The following is a 14,722-nucleotide window of genomic DNA, read 5'->3' as shown; positions in this document are numbered from 1 at the left end:
AGCCAGTCTCCTGGCTACTGACATGGCTTGAGAAGGAATATTGTCTAAAGCAGAAAAACACTCTTTATACTGGAGTTAGTGCATGTGTGTCCCTTCGCAGGGAGTTATGCCACTACAACTGGGCAGGCAGAGCATGCTGCTGACCATTTGTCATGTGTTGACAAACCTTACTGATGCTGGAGCAGAGGACAGCCTGGAGTGAGCGAGGGGCAAGGAGAGACACTGCCCCGGGGAGAGACACAGACCTCTCTTTGCTCTGGGAATGCTTTGGAGCTTGAGCTGCAGATTACCAGCACCCTGGCCTGGAGATGATGTTTCCACTTAGCACTGTCCTTTTCTTTCATAGGGGCCAACCTGACAGAGAAGATTAGGAAGATAAAAATCGTCTTCACACCCACCATCTGCAAACAGACATGCCGGAGCGGGCGCTGCTACAACAGCTGCGAAAAAGGAGACACCACCACTCTCTATAGCCAAGGGGGGCACAACCACGACCCCAAGTCTGGCTTCCGCATCTGTGAGCACCCCAAGGCCTCCAGGCCCATCTTCTTGCTTGCTCCCCCACTCTCCTCCTTCTGCTTTTCCTGCCTCTACAGACTGAGGGCTTGGGCTGCTATACGGATGGAAGGAGATGGCCTTTCCCGGTGCCTTGGAATTTGTCTCCTGGGGTCTGTGGGACTTACTCTGTCTCTGTCTCTGGGGGAGGAAGACAGACCTTGCCTCATTGCTCTTTCCTGGGCAAGCAACTTCTGTTTCCATCTCACCCCAGGTAGGGGGGACGCATGTGTTTGAGTCAGGCCTGCAGCCAAGCCTCACCACCCCCTCCTCTCCGAGCCAGCTCACTGCTTTCATTGGCATCTAGTCTTGGGGCTGACTTTCATCACCTAATTTCCTCCTGTTCTCTCCTTTCACTCACGTGGCAGCCAGGAGAGCTGGCTGCAAGTTGCAAGCTGTTCCTAAAAACAGGGCTGCTGAAATCTGTGCTCACTTTTCAGAGCTTCTGGGATTGCTTGTCAGGTCACTGGGATACCCAGCTGTGGGTTGGGCACATCCTCTTGGAGCCAGTTAGTGGAAGCAACCCACAGGGCCTGGTGGGACTTGTCCTCTGAAAGCCTCTGTGACTCTGAAGTTCTTCTAACACTGAGAGAATGCAAAGTCTGGCTGCTGTGGATACCAGCTGATACAGGGTTCATGGGAATTTCTTCCTAGATCCCAGTCCAAAGATGTGTCTTCTTCCCCCAAAACTGGTTGCTGGGGTTGAGCAAATGAACTCGGAGCAGGGTGGGAGCTCATCCCCTGGGATGAACCTTACAAGCCCTCCTGGGACGTGCAGCAGCAGCGTCTCATGTCACGCTGAAATGAGTCAGGATGATCTGTCAGGAAATCCCGTGCCTTGCCCAAGTATTGCTCACACTGAGAGATGCTCTGGGTTGCTCCAAGCATCTGATGAGGCCAGAAAACACATGACTTCAGTTTCATCTGTGGATGCTTTTTCTGAGCCTGTGCAGACAAATTGCTCCTTATTCTTTTGTCCCACTCCAAGCTTCTCCCACTTGAGCTGCTGGCAGGACCAGGGCTGGCCGGGAGACAGGCTCCGAGGACATGGCTCTCTGCCTGTTCTCTCCTTCTACCTCTTCCATCCCCACTGAGCTCCCTGCCAGAGCCCTGCCAAGTAGGGAGGGGGCGATGCAGAAGAGAAGGAATTGTGCTGACTCGGCCACATGTGGCTGCCGTAGCTCCTGCCCCACTCTGAGGGATCCTGCTGTGCCAGCAACACCACCTTGGTGCTGGGGGGGTTGCCCCACAGGGCGTGGGTGCCCCAGGCTGGCCATGGCCCCAGAGCCCAAGGGAGGGCTCATCATCTTCAACCCATGACTCCCACCCTGAGCAGAGCTCAGGGAGGACCCCGGCTTCTCCACCTGCTGCCTCCTGGATGGTGGTGCACATCAGGGACCCTGGGCTGCCTTCAGGCTGCGAATTCTGACCCCAGCCCAGTGCTGCGTCTGCTCCTCTGGCACCACAGGGCTAGTGCTGGCCCAGATCCAGCTGCCTGGCCTCCCCCAGCCACCCCTTGGCTAGAGGCAGTGGCTCAGTTTCTCTGCTAAGCAGACCTCTCTTTGCCTTGCAGACTTCTGCCAGATCCCCTGCCTGAACGGAGGGCGCTGCGTGGGCCGGGACGAGTGCTGGTGCCCCTCCAACTCCACGGGGAAGTTTTGCCACCTGCCAGCTCCCTCTCTGGAAAAGAAGCAAGGAGGGAGAGCCCCAAAGACCCAGGCTGGCAGCTCGATGAAACACTCCACCTACACTCTGCCCTTGTCCAACCAGCTGGGTGAGCATGGCCGGGTGCTCCAGACCCTGCATTTCCCTCATACTTCTGAGTCCTCCTACTTGGGTGCTCCTCAGATCTTCATTAACAGGCCCGAGGAGGCCACTACCTCCTTATGCTTGCCTTTTCAGGCCAGGGTGTTAGAAAAGTGGTTCCCTTAGTTTCTGAAGGGCTCAAGGTGCCGGGGAAAGTTTTTGGTAGGTTTGTCCAGGTTTTGGGACAGCGAAGTATTTTCTCTTAGATGCAATCTTCCTCTAGTTTTCTTGGTGGGGTCAGTCTACCTCTCCTGCCTTGTGACTTTGTTGATGACTAGATGCTCTTTGGGTGCCAAATTGTTGCCAGATTGTCACAACTGTGGTATATACTCATCTTCCAGCTTCCCTAAACCCTTCTCTGGTGAACGTCCACATTAACCACCCTCCAGAAGCCACTGTGCAGATTCATCAGGTGGCCAGAGTGCGGGGTGACACAGAGGTGTCGGAGGAGAACAGCGTGGAGGCGGTCCTGGTGCCTCAACTGGCTGCCGTGCCCTGGTACACCTATGCCCACGGGAACGGCAACAGCATTGCCACCGAGAGCGGCCAGCAGCAGCAGAGAGCCCCAGGGCTGCTGGGGAGGTGCTTTCGGGAGGCTCTCCATGGGCAGGTAAGGGGTCACCCATCAAGTGTTGGAGCCTGTGTGTGGGGATACGTTTCTTGTTCTGGGGTATGGGTGCATTGGCTTATGGGGCAGGGAGGGTGGCCTTTCATTGTGTGAAGCTCCTCAGGATCAGCGTGGGCATCACCCAGGTACCATGGGCACAGGCAGCAATGTGTAAATAATTGGGAAGAAAGTTCCTTGTTTTGGCCCAACAGGGAGACCTCGCTGCCTTGCCCTGACCAGGCTGTGCCTTGGGGCAGTGCAGCCCAGACTTGATGGCTTTCACACACAGTCTCATTTAAAAAGGGTGCCCTATTTATAGCAACATTTACAGCCACGCTCTGCGATTATTGTAGGAAACGTATAAAACATAGGAAAATTCCTTTCCCTCTCAGACGATAAATGAAAGTCTGATTTCCATGGAACGATGCCTTCCTGGGCAGCTCAGTCGGGGCTTGGGAAGCAAATGCACGTGAGGGGCTTTCCCACCCCTGTCCCACAGTCATCGTAATTTCTTATTTTGTCTTTCCCCATATGTTTCTCTTGCGTCACTGGAAAAGCATCGGAGGTTTTTGGCACCCACAGGAACACCTGTGAGCTCCCCCGGAGCAGCTCACGCTCAGCGAGACTCCACGGCTGGGCAGCCTGGGACTCGGCCCCCTCCCCGCTGCTCCCCAGCCCTTTCTTGGGGGCTGTTCCCAGTTCCCATCCCATCCTTCAGTCACTCCTGTCCAAGCCATTCCTCGCGGGATGCATCCTCAGCCATTCCCTAGTGCAAAAATAAATGAGATCAGGCCCTGGGGCTGGAAAAGCCCCTCTCCTCCGTGGGGAGACGGCAGCTCTCCGCACCTGGGAGCAAATGATGATGCACGGAGATGCTCATGGATGCCCAGAAAGGCTGTGGGAGACGCTCTGGGGGGGCGAGGGGGCAGCGGGGGGTACCCTTGCTGTGCTCGCACCTCGCCGAGCTGGGGTGATGCTGTGCCCGGGAATGGGCAAGAAGCCCGTTGGGGAGCACTCGCCTCTCCCCGCTCAGCCGCAGCCGAGCCGGTCGGTATGCGAGCACTGGGCAAGCGGCCACGCGTGCCTGGACGGGGGCCAGCTCCAGCCTGTGGGCCACGGCGGCTCCGCTCTAATGGGGAAGCCTGTAATCCAGAGGGCCTTGCCGGGGGGGTGAGCTGGGCGGGAAAGAGAGACTCATTAAGCAGAGGGAAGTGCCTGACCACAAGCTCCGCGCCGGGCTGGAGTGGTGCACCCATTTTGCTGGCTAGTCAGCCAGGCACGGGGCTGATCCCAGGGCTTTGCCCGGTGATATCATCTCTGGTTCTTCTCCTGCTCCGTTTGATGTCCCCTTCCCCTCCGAGGGGTGCAGTCGAGGGAGTCTTATGTTTTCCTGTCTGCACAACTGTTTACTGTCTTAAACCACGTCCCTGGTCCCGCTGCGTCCCAGTGGGGAGCTGTGCCAGGAGGGCCGTGCCAGCCTCTGACCCCAAACCGTCGTCCCCTGTGCTGGCTCTGGCACCGCTGCGCCAGCCAGCTGGAGCGGAGGAGTGTGTGTCCCCTCCCTGTCCCCAGAAGCCTGATCCTCTGGTCCTCTCTCCACAGTGCACCAACCCCCTGCCAGGGCTGACCAAGCTGGAGGACTGCTGTGGCAGCGTGGGGCTCTTCTGGGGTGCAGACCGGTGCCTGGCCTGCCCGCCCCGGCCAGGTGAGTGCTGCCGCCGCCGGGGACAGTGCGAGGTACAGCCCACACCCCTGGCAAGCAAAAATGACCAGGCTGCCTTGCACGGCCGAGGAGGCATGGAGCAGAGCCATGGGTCCCCTGCCATGTGACTCCTTTGCCCAAGGCCCTTGGGGATGGGCAGTGTGTCCAGGGTGGCACACGGAGCCCTGCCTGCTCCGCTGCTGCCTCGAGGAGTGCTCTGGTTTGGGTGCTGGCCCCAGGCTCAGCGCTTTCTCCCCAAACTGCCCCTGGGAAACCCTGGTGCAGCCAGTGGTTCCTGCCGTGCCAGCCCTGCTTGGAGGGAGAAACAGGAAAAGAGCGGCTGTGATTTTAGGAGGTGCAGTCCTAGATCGATGGAGGAGGCTGCAGACTCGGCCCTATAGAGTTACGGGCTTGCTCTGGGCCCGACACGGGCTTGGCAGGGCCTCTGGAAATAACACTACATCAAACAATTGGCAGGAGTGCACCTGGGGTCTGTTCCAGGGGCACAGGCGTCCAGCCCTGTTTCTGCTGCGCTCGGGAGCCGGATGGGCTGATCCAGCGGGAGACGGGGATTCCTCGGCTGCTTCACTCGGGGTGCTCCGTGACAGGCATGGCCCCTTGCGCCGCAGTCCCCATCCCATGCACCAGTGGAGAGGCTGTGCTGAAGGGCTCCTGGCTGGCGGGAGGCAGCCCCACGGGCAGCCGGTGCTGACCAGGTCCACTGCAGGGCAAGGTGCACGTGTCCAGTGCAACACGGGCAGGGAGCTGCTCACCTCTCCCCTGCCTGCCTGCCCCCTTTCATTACTGCCTGGCTGCTCATTCACATGCCTTCACTGGATCGAAGGACTGAAGTAAACAGACTCCATGGTCCAGGAGACTTTGACCCCTGAGGAGAGTGGAGGTGTCCAAGGTGGCAGGTTTTGTGCAAGGAAGTGTGGTGGTGGTGCCTTCTAGCTCTGCTCAGAGGCTGTCCCGCTCTCTTGCATGCACGCTCCCAAGAGCTGTTTGTGTCTTGTTGTCCTCCCTCGATTCAGTTCCTCCTCGGCCAGGGGCAAGGCCGGCTGGAGCCAAATTCCTCACAATCACAGACGAGGTTGTCAGCATCCTGGAAGCCAGCGCAGATCTGGGGAGCTCTGATTGCTGTCATCTTCCCGCTCTGCACGGCTCTGCTGTGGCCTCAGGCCACGCTGCTGCTTGCCTGCCCTCATCCATGTGCCAACCCCAAGGGAGCCTTGGGCACATGTGTATGAGGGTGACCACAGGATCTCCAGGTTCAGCACAAACAAGGAAATGCTCCATATGGGTCTCAGCCCCCTCTTCTTCATCCCCCACCTTCACATCTCCAGTCACAGCTTTCTCCTCCCCATCTCACAGCAGTCACCCCATTACTCGCCCTGTATCTCTGTGATCCCCCCATTAGGAAGCAGGGGGAGTTGCTTAACACTTTGGTTAGGCTTCAGAGGGCTGCAAAATCTCTGCACCTCGTTTCTCTTTCTGCATGCCAGGATGCTAGGTATCACTCAGCAGCCAGAGCTGCAGCAGTGATTGCTCTGCTGGACTTAGATCTTCAGGCTTCAAAACGTGTCTCTAATCACAGGCTTCCAAGACATAAAAACAGGCACGAAATACCCCAGAGTGCTCCTTGCAGTCAGCCAGCCAGTAGAGCAAATGCACTTAAGAAATGCCTCCTGGCTGCCAGCAGGTCCCACTTCCACAGCTCAGCACATACTCTCTGTCCCAGCAGCAACTGAAACTCAAGGGAGGTTGTCACTGCTGAGATGCTTGTCTGGCTTTTTTTTCAGATTAATTCCATGGGGATATAAAAAATGTACCCCCGTGGGTCTTCCAACTTCCTGTGCCACAAGAAAATCCCGTTCTCAGTCACTCTGGCTTTGGGGGATAAAGTTCCCCCTTGGAGACCAAATGGCTCTTGTTGATTTTGGCAGGAATTCAGGCTAGTTGAAGGGGCCATTTTCATCCTCTTTAATTGTGTGCAAGTATCTTCCTCCTTTGGCTACCTCTGATTGACTGCCCCATAACCAGCCCCACATGCAGGAGACCCCACAGTGTGAGTGAAGGGAGCTGTAAGGCAGACACTCAATGGAGGCAGCCTAGCAGAGCCCGGCTGTTGTGAAGTGAGAAGCCCAGGTGGCTGGCATGGTTTTCTCTGGCATGCTGTCTTCACAGATGAGAGATCTCACCCCAGAGCAGAGACAGGGAAACAGTCCTTTCTCCATGATCTTACTGCTCTAACGGAGCCACCAAGCACTGTGACCTCTCATTGCCCCGTTCCTCAACTGCCAGGGCTCCCAGGTCCATGTCTGTCCAGTGTGAAGACATTGCTCCTCATCGTTCCTGCCTGTAGACCACATTCCACACTCGCATCCCTTCTGTCTCCTGGCCTAGGTGGCCTGTGTTGTGCTCACTCAAAGTCAATGGGCTGTAGTTCAGTGACCTGGTGTCTTGTGCACAGAGATAACATGTCCAGTGCGTGTTTCCAGCTTTCTTCTTGGCACTGTGGTCTTCAGAGAGAACTGCTCCTTGCGCTCATGTGTCCCAGGGAGGCGTGCACCAGAGCAGACTTGACAGCACTGGGAATTTAGTTCCAGCAACCAGAGACAGAAATGGCAGAAGCTAGTTCAGTGTAAACACTTACAAATGTACAGAAGTGCAGCCAGGCAAGAGCTAGACAAATGGAGAACTTGTTTGGATTGACTGTCTGCCCGAGACACTGATTGTTAGTAGAGTCTGGATACGTCCGGATGTCTCCGTCAACTGCAGCTTTCATGTTTGGTACATGTTTGTGTGCGGAAAGACATCAGAGAAGAAGAAGAATCTCAGGCAGGCATCTGTCTGAGCGAACCTGCCATGACCAGTCCCCGCTATTTTTTGTGTTTTGCCCAGCATCAGAAAAGCCAAGGCACTTGAACGCTTTTTCTGCATCCTGAGGAGACTATGTGAAAAGCTGAGTTCAGAATTAAGGTAGAGGTGGGGTTGACCTGGCCAGGACTCTCTGTAGTGGGTGTTACATTAGTCTCAGAGGTTTCCTTAGGCTCTGCTCAGGCTTTTGGCTGTCTGGTTTGCCGCTGGGAGGGTGTATATTTTTAGGCCCCTTCAGAGAAGCAGACAGAGAGATGGGTATTTAAGCAGGCTATAGTTGAAGTTGCTGGGAGTTTGCTGTTGCTCATGTAAATGAAAGCTGAAGATGGGATCCCCAGGATGTGTCAAAGCAGCCCTGGGAGAAAGGGGAGAGCCAAGACCTTGCTCCATGAGCTGTTGGGGCAAAGGTGGTCACCCAACCCATGAAAGAAAGAGATGAGCCAGAGGCAGAGCGCTGGAGAGTGGCAGGACACCTGCATGCTTTAGTGCAGCTGCAGCCCTTCAGCTCCAGCTGGAGATGGCTGGCTGAAATGTGCTGCACTGCAAGATAGGATAAATCAGATGGAGACATCCAATGTCCCTCCTGGGTCTTTAGTACTTGGAGAAGGTGCTGGAGTACACACTGAAAGGCTAAAACAGAGAGGTAGGAGGATATCGGAGCTGGAAGGTAAAACTCAGAGAAGACTGATAGAGGGAAAAGGGAGACAGAGGCTGAGGAAGCAGCTGATGTAGAGACACTTGGACGTGGCTGGGAGGAAGCCCAAGGACCGGCAGGGTATTTGAGCAGTACTGGGAGGAAGCTGCACTGAAGCAATGTCCTGTCCTGTGGCAAGCTCAGGATGTGGGGCTAGTAGCAGTCACACTGCTGGGCAGAGCTACTCCTGCTTACCTGTGAGACCATATACTATTTTTGGGTATACTGTGGTCTGTGGAGAAGAACATGCTGGAACAAGGTCAAGAGATGGTCCATGGAAACTAAAACCAACAAGACCCAAGCTGCAGGTCAACACAGACCCCAAGGTGGGGATGGATTTGGACACTGGTTTCCCTGAAGCCTTGGCCCTCCTCAGGCATGTGGGGATAAAAGAAACTGGTAGCAGAGAGTTTTTTCTGAAGGCAAGGGGAGGTGATCTGTCCAGAGGGGGTCACAGCCCTCCTCTTCCATCTCCTTCCTGTCCCTGAGACCACACAGCTCTGCGACCAGCAGCACTCCAGGAGAAGCCCATTCTGGTGATGGACACCCTCTCCACTACTGTGCAGGAGCTACAATTCTCACCTTTCTGTGGGGGTTTGGGGGACTTTCTGGCTGCAGCAGTAAACCTGCATCTTCCAGGTCCTGGTTTTTCACTGCCCGCTGTCCCTTATTTCAGGCTGCAGTCAGCCTGAGCGTGGGCTGGGCTGCGCACCCACCGGTTGTGCTCGCTGCAGATCTTCCTGGGCTGCTTCCTCTCCTGCCTATGGGTTTTAACTGCATTAAGAAACAAGTTTTTGAAGGCTATTTTTTTGTTTTCATTCCCACTCCCCATGTTTTTTCAAGTTTTTTGTCCTAGAAAAAATTCTGAATTTCACTGGAAAGTTGGATCTTGTGATGTCTGGTTTGGCGTCCGCAGCGCTCCCCAAACAGACCTCCCACCACGAGAGGGGTGGCAGCTCACCCATGGAGCCGTAGTCATCAGAAACGCCGAGCAGCTCCGCAAGCCCCACACTCCCCTGCGCTGTGCCTGCAGGCATTGAAATAGCCACAGGAAGCCCCTTGAAAATCAACCCCCTGGTCTGCTCTTGTGATCAGATCAGGGAGGATAGAAGGAAAAAAAACCCTGGAAATATGGGAAGGAGACTGTGGAGGGGGCTGGTTCTGCCACTGCTACACCATGTGCCACAGGGAGTCTGTCCAAGACAGTAAAGAAGGGATGGAGGTGGGGAAAGAAGCTGAAACCCCTGCAAGATTGTGGCAGTACCACAGAGACCAATACCTGGGGAAGCACAGCATTTTCAGGACTGCTTTGTTCTGCAGAGTGCTTGTTTTGCCCGTCATTCATGTGCAGCATCATGGTCTCAGCACACAGTGGCAGTGTTGCAAAAGTGGGTTTTTTAGGTACAGAGGTATCTTGTCCCAGCTGGAAGCCACTGTGGTATCAGAAGGAGGCTCTCTCTGTTGAAATGGCCCCAAGAGCCAACAGCAATTACCAGAGTCTTTTTTTCCTTCAAGCATCTTTTTCATCTTGAAGACCTTTATTGGCCATGAGTAGAGCAGAGGGCTTAGTTTCATATCGCACATCAGCACTGGTGCATGCCCTCCTCACCCCTGCTACTGTAGCCTTTGTTGAGGCATTGGAAAGAGTCTTGCAGGAGCCTGCCTACCACAGACCACCTGGAGGAGAGGAGAGTGGTCATGACAGATCTGGCCTGAAGGATTCATGTCCTTTCCCTCTTGTCCATTCTGCCTGGGAACTCAGCTTATCTCCACAGCCACAGCCCTGCCTACTTCTTGGTCTGGAGGTTGCTGTGGGGTTGGAGCTGCTCTGCTCTTCTGCCAGTGATTTCAGCAGCTGAGGTCCTTTCTGCAGTGGAGGCTGGTCTTCTTTGCTTCACACTAAACCAAACTGAGGTTTGACTGAGTCCACCACCCCCACCACTCCAGACACCACAAGACCATGCACTCTGGCTCCCTTCATCTTCCACATGTTGGAAAACCCAGAGCAGGGAGAGGCTCCACAGCCACCCTCACAACTGCATGCTCTGTGCCCACTGCGGGCGTGGGGAGATGCCTGGGGTCCAGCTGGGACTGGTCCAGGGTCTTCAGAAATGTCTGTGTGTCCTGAAAGTGGCACACAGGTTTCTCAGAGAAATAATGCCTTTTGTATGATAAATGGAAAGAGTTGAAAGAAATGGGCTAGCATTCAGCAGCCAAGCATTTCCTCACTTCTCATCCAACCACAGGCTTGCCTCTTCCCCTTTTAACAGAGTGATATTGGCTGGCCTAAGGCAATGTATTATCTCACCCTACAAACCTTGCCTTGCTCAGGCCCTTGTAGCTACCACCACTAGAAGTGGTTTCTTTCCACTTCACCATCAGCCTTAGCTTCTTCGTCCCATCTTCAGACAGCATTTGGAGAGCCAGGGCCCTTGGGTAAAGCCTCTTGTCCTGGGAAGTGATGGACAACTTCTGAAGTGTGCCCGACTGCTTAAAGATCATCCTACCAGGCTGCAAAACCCCTCTGCCTGATTTCTGTGCATTCATTTCCCTTCTCATTCTGCTGTGCTTGAGTATTGTTCTAGTTGGGGACAAAAGTGCTGGTGGGAGTCCTGGGCTGTGGCTGCTTCATGGTCACCTGCTGCTTTCTGAATCTGTGAGCTTATTGCACGTGTGCTCCACTGTGAGAGCCAGGGATGCTCAGTGTCTGCAGAGCTTGCAGAAAGCAGCACCGGGTGGTGGGATGAAGCAGAGCTGGAAGGAGCAATGAGGAGAGCCAAGGGGGAGTCCTGGTGTGCAGGTACCTGGTGAGTACATTGCTTCGGTGCAGCACCCATGGGGCTGAAGTGCCCGGGAGCTGAGGCTCCGGTATCACACCCTCAGCAAGCCTGAAATCCCTCTGCCTGACAGATGCAGCTCAGCTGCTCTGTCCCCAGCCTCAGGCTCTGGGAGCACCCCTTCCTGGAGAGAGTGTAGACAGACAGAGAGACAGACACAGAAGGCTGCGCTGTGGGTGCTGACAGATTTCTGCTCTCTCCGATCATGAGATCGGCTCTTTTCCCAGGCATTGCCCTTTGCTGGGCTCCAGACGAATGGCCTCCCACTCCTACCAGCTGCATGGGAGAGGAGTGGATGCTGATTCCCTTTGCAGGAAACTCAGGTGTCCTAGGCTGGTTTTTCAGAGGGTTTTGGCCGTCTCTGCTGTAGTTCGGGGACATCAGAGCTTGTGGAAGGAAATGGTCCTCTGCTCGAGTAACCAAGTACAAAGCTGAGAGTTAATAGCTTACATCCTCCTGCAGCCACACGCTGTCTTCCCTTGTGGCCAGGTCCTGGCAGAAAGAGAGCAGCCTTCATCCAGTACTTCAGACACTGTCTTGGTTCCCTTGGTGCAGAGAGATCTGCTCACATTACATTACAGTTATTCTTTCCAGGGAACACGAGTTGCTTTGCAAAATTAAGACATTTGTCCACAGCCTCACGAGTGATTTGCTGCAGTAACGAGCTGCAAGTTTCTACAGACTGGAGTCTTACAAATGCCGAAGTGACATGAGACCTGCACACTCACCCCCCATCACTGGTATTGTCTGCCTTGCCCTCTCCCCAGCAGCATCTGGCAGGGGGATGCTGCAGATCTGTTTCTCCGCAAAGGCTTTTCAGAGAGGGAGCGGGGCTCTGACACGTCATCGCTGTTTGATCTCCAGCATGCTTGGCTCCCCGTTGGAGGGCTCGCACGTAACAATGCTGCTTCATTTGAGCATCTGTTATCACATCGTGCTGAGTCTGACAGATGCTTCCAAGCACAGTTAATGCCTGTCGGCAGCCCTGAGCCCACAGGCTGCGGTGTGGGAGGACCTGGAATCCCACTGGAGCACTGAGCCTGGAGCTCATGAGCCAGAGGTTGTTCTTCCCTTCCCAGAAGGTTGGAAATGTACCCAGCAATTCCCAGTATCACCAGCAACCCCCTCGCCCCTAACATCAAGATATTTGTAAGCACCTCCTGCTTACAATTCAAGAGGGTGAACAGATTTTTCATCTTAGTCATTCATCCAGCTGCTGAGGATCTCTCTGTGTCTAGAAAACCTTGTGGCTTATTTTAATTTATCTGGGAAAACCAGGCTTTCTATTCTCCTTTCTGGTACAGGCTGGTGAATGTCTTGTTCTCCCGTCTATTATTTCCCAATTGCCTTTATTCTAGGAGGCTGGTCCCTAAATTTTGCCTTTCAAGAAGAGCCCTAGAATGGCTTTAAACTGCATTATAAGGTCCAAGTGTCCAGGACAAAGAGCTATGGACTCGCCTGTTCCCTGCCCCCAGCACACTGTTTGTGTTCTTGACCTTTGCAGGCTCTTTCCGACCATCTCCAGCCGCAGGGATGGTCTCAGTTTGTCCCTGGTTCTTGAAAGCTGCAATGCGTTAGGAATCTGCCAGATCCTTGATAATGGCTATTGCCATGGAGGGCTTTCCACGTATGACACCAGGGTGTGAGCTACTGATGCCAGGCAGGAGGAATTCGAGTGGTGGGAATACGTCTGGACAGTGACTTTGCTGTTACATGCACTTCTTGTTTCCAAGTGTACGGTCCAGAAAATGAAAAAGAAACCCCACCCTGGGAAAATCCCATCCTTAGGCAAAGCACCCTTCTTCCTACCCCACCCGGTGCTTACTCACTTCCCAACCCACCACCTCCCAGATTCCCTTGCCCTTGCTCCAAAATATGGTGCCTAAATTTGACCTCCTTGGAATTTATGGGCCACATTTTACTTGCCTTTAAAAAATTTGGAGAGATTTAATTGTGCAGGTTATAGGCCGTTTTGAAACCCACAAAACTATTTTAAGCAGCACTTTGAAATTTTCTTTGATGAGAGTGATTGGCACAGGAAATCACATGCAATAAAAAAGAGGGAAAATGTAATAAACAGGTCCTGGGCTGTTATTTCAGCATCTTGTCAAGGACCTCTGTCATTGCTTTCACTCTGATCCCCCTTGTCTTGTGCCACCTGGCTATCCAAGCCGGTCTAGGAGGAGCCGAGGTGACACAGCAATAGATATGAAGCACAGGCAGCACCTCTGGGTCACCATTTTGGCACCTGCCAAGCAGCAGAAGACACTGCCTGGGAAATGTGGCTGCTCCCACCTTTGCCTCTGCCCTGGAAGTCATCAGAGGCCCATCCAAGGCAGACCTAGGGACCCTTTCCCCTCCACAAGGAGGGCAGAGAGACGGTAGGACGCTGGTGGCTTGCTCTACTGCTGGCATCCCACACTGTTTGCTTTCTTCCCAGCACACCCCATGACTGAGAATGGGCAGGTGGAGTGTCCCCAAGGATACAAGAGGTTGAACCAGAGCCACTGCCAAGGTAAGGATGCTGCTTTCATCTCTCTCTCTCCTTCCCACATCCACTGTCAAAGCTGTAATTATCTACACAAGTAAAATACAGTTATCTAACTCCCTGATACAGACCTACAAAGAACATGACTTATAAAAATCCCTATGCTTTCATCAAGCACACAAAAAAAATGGTAACACTGAACTATATGACTCAGCTGATAAACATAGTGCATAGTTGGGCCAGCACAAGAAAACTCACCTACTAAGTCCTGCTGACGCAGTAAGGACCTATGTTGGTGCTCTGCTACGTGTGAGTGTAAAAACACTTCTCCCGTCATCTGAAGTAACAGAAATTCTGTTGCCTGAAAACATTTGGGAAGGTTGTGGGCTTGTTCAGTTGTTCATTTTCAAGTGGGACAGTGCCATAAAAGTGAGTCCTTCTGTTCCAGGCATGTCACTTGCCCATGCTGCCAGGCTGCCCTGCCTGCCCCACACTGCTGGGGTCTATCCATTTCTCACGCCCGTAGTCCCTCAGCTATGTATGAGGAAGGCACCATGTCTCCGCTTTTCTCTCCGGTTCATGTTTATTTGGCATCTCTTGGCCCACAGGGCTTGTGTTTTTCTGTGCTCTGACTGAATTGGAATTTTATGCTTCCCTTCTCGTGATTCACGATAAGCTGAGAGGTGTCATCTTGAAGATGCAGCGGGGAGCCTGGGCCCCGGCCATGCAAACCCAGAGCTGGCAATCCAATGACTCATCTCTTTTAGCTGGGACTTTCCACCATGCTTACTTAATTAATGATTCAACCTCCCCACGTTGTCCTGGGGGAGAACTTTCAACAAGGCAACAGCTTCTATTCTCCTTGATGCTCAGATCTCATCCTTTATGCAGCCACAGACAGCACTGTGGGTATGAGGAGCTACCCCGAGACATCGAATAGGAGTTGGAGGAGCAGAGCAACTGAGGTACTCATGTCAGCGAGCAGATGCCTGCGGCGCCTGCTCTGGATTTGTGTCCCCTCTGGATCAGGGAGAGGCTCAGTGCTCTGAGGAGCACAGGGAGACAGAAGTATGGAGTTGGCTAGGAAGATGTCTTTGCACATGAACCATGAACCAGAGATTTGTGCCTCTGCATGCACCATAATAAGCCAGGC

General features: G+C 53.9%; 1 protein-coding gene across 4 annotated transcripts in view; it reads left to right on the top strand.

The window, feature by feature from the left end:
- Positions 1-14,722, top strand: part of LTBP2 (latent transforming growth factor beta binding protein 2) — a 75,591-nt gene that overhangs the window by 35,102 nt on the left and 25,767 nt on the right. For all 4 annotated transcript variants that reach the window (XM_068397329.1, XM_068397326.1, XM_068397327.1 and 1 more), the window contains exons 5-9: positions 347-517; positions 2,129-2,329; positions 2,703-2,971; positions 4,571-4,673; positions 13,522-13,596. In XM_068397329.1, coding sequence (XP_068253430.1) covers positions 347-517; positions 2,129-2,329; positions 2,703-2,971; positions 4,571-4,673; positions 13,522-13,596 — 819 coding nt within the window. The remainder of the gene's footprint in view (positions 1-346; positions 518-2,128; positions 2,330-2,702; positions 2,972-4,570; positions 4,674-13,521; positions 13,597-14,722) is intronic.

Source organism: Nyctibius grandis, chromosome 4, assembly GCF_013368605.1.
Source record: "Nyctibius grandis isolate bNycGra1 chromosome 4, bNycGra1.pri, whole genome shotgun sequence".
Lineage (NCBI taxonomy): Eukaryota > Metazoa > Chordata > Aves > Nyctibiiformes > Nyctibiidae > Nyctibius > Nyctibius grandis.
This window is presented reverse-complemented; position numbering and strand designations above follow the sequence as displayed.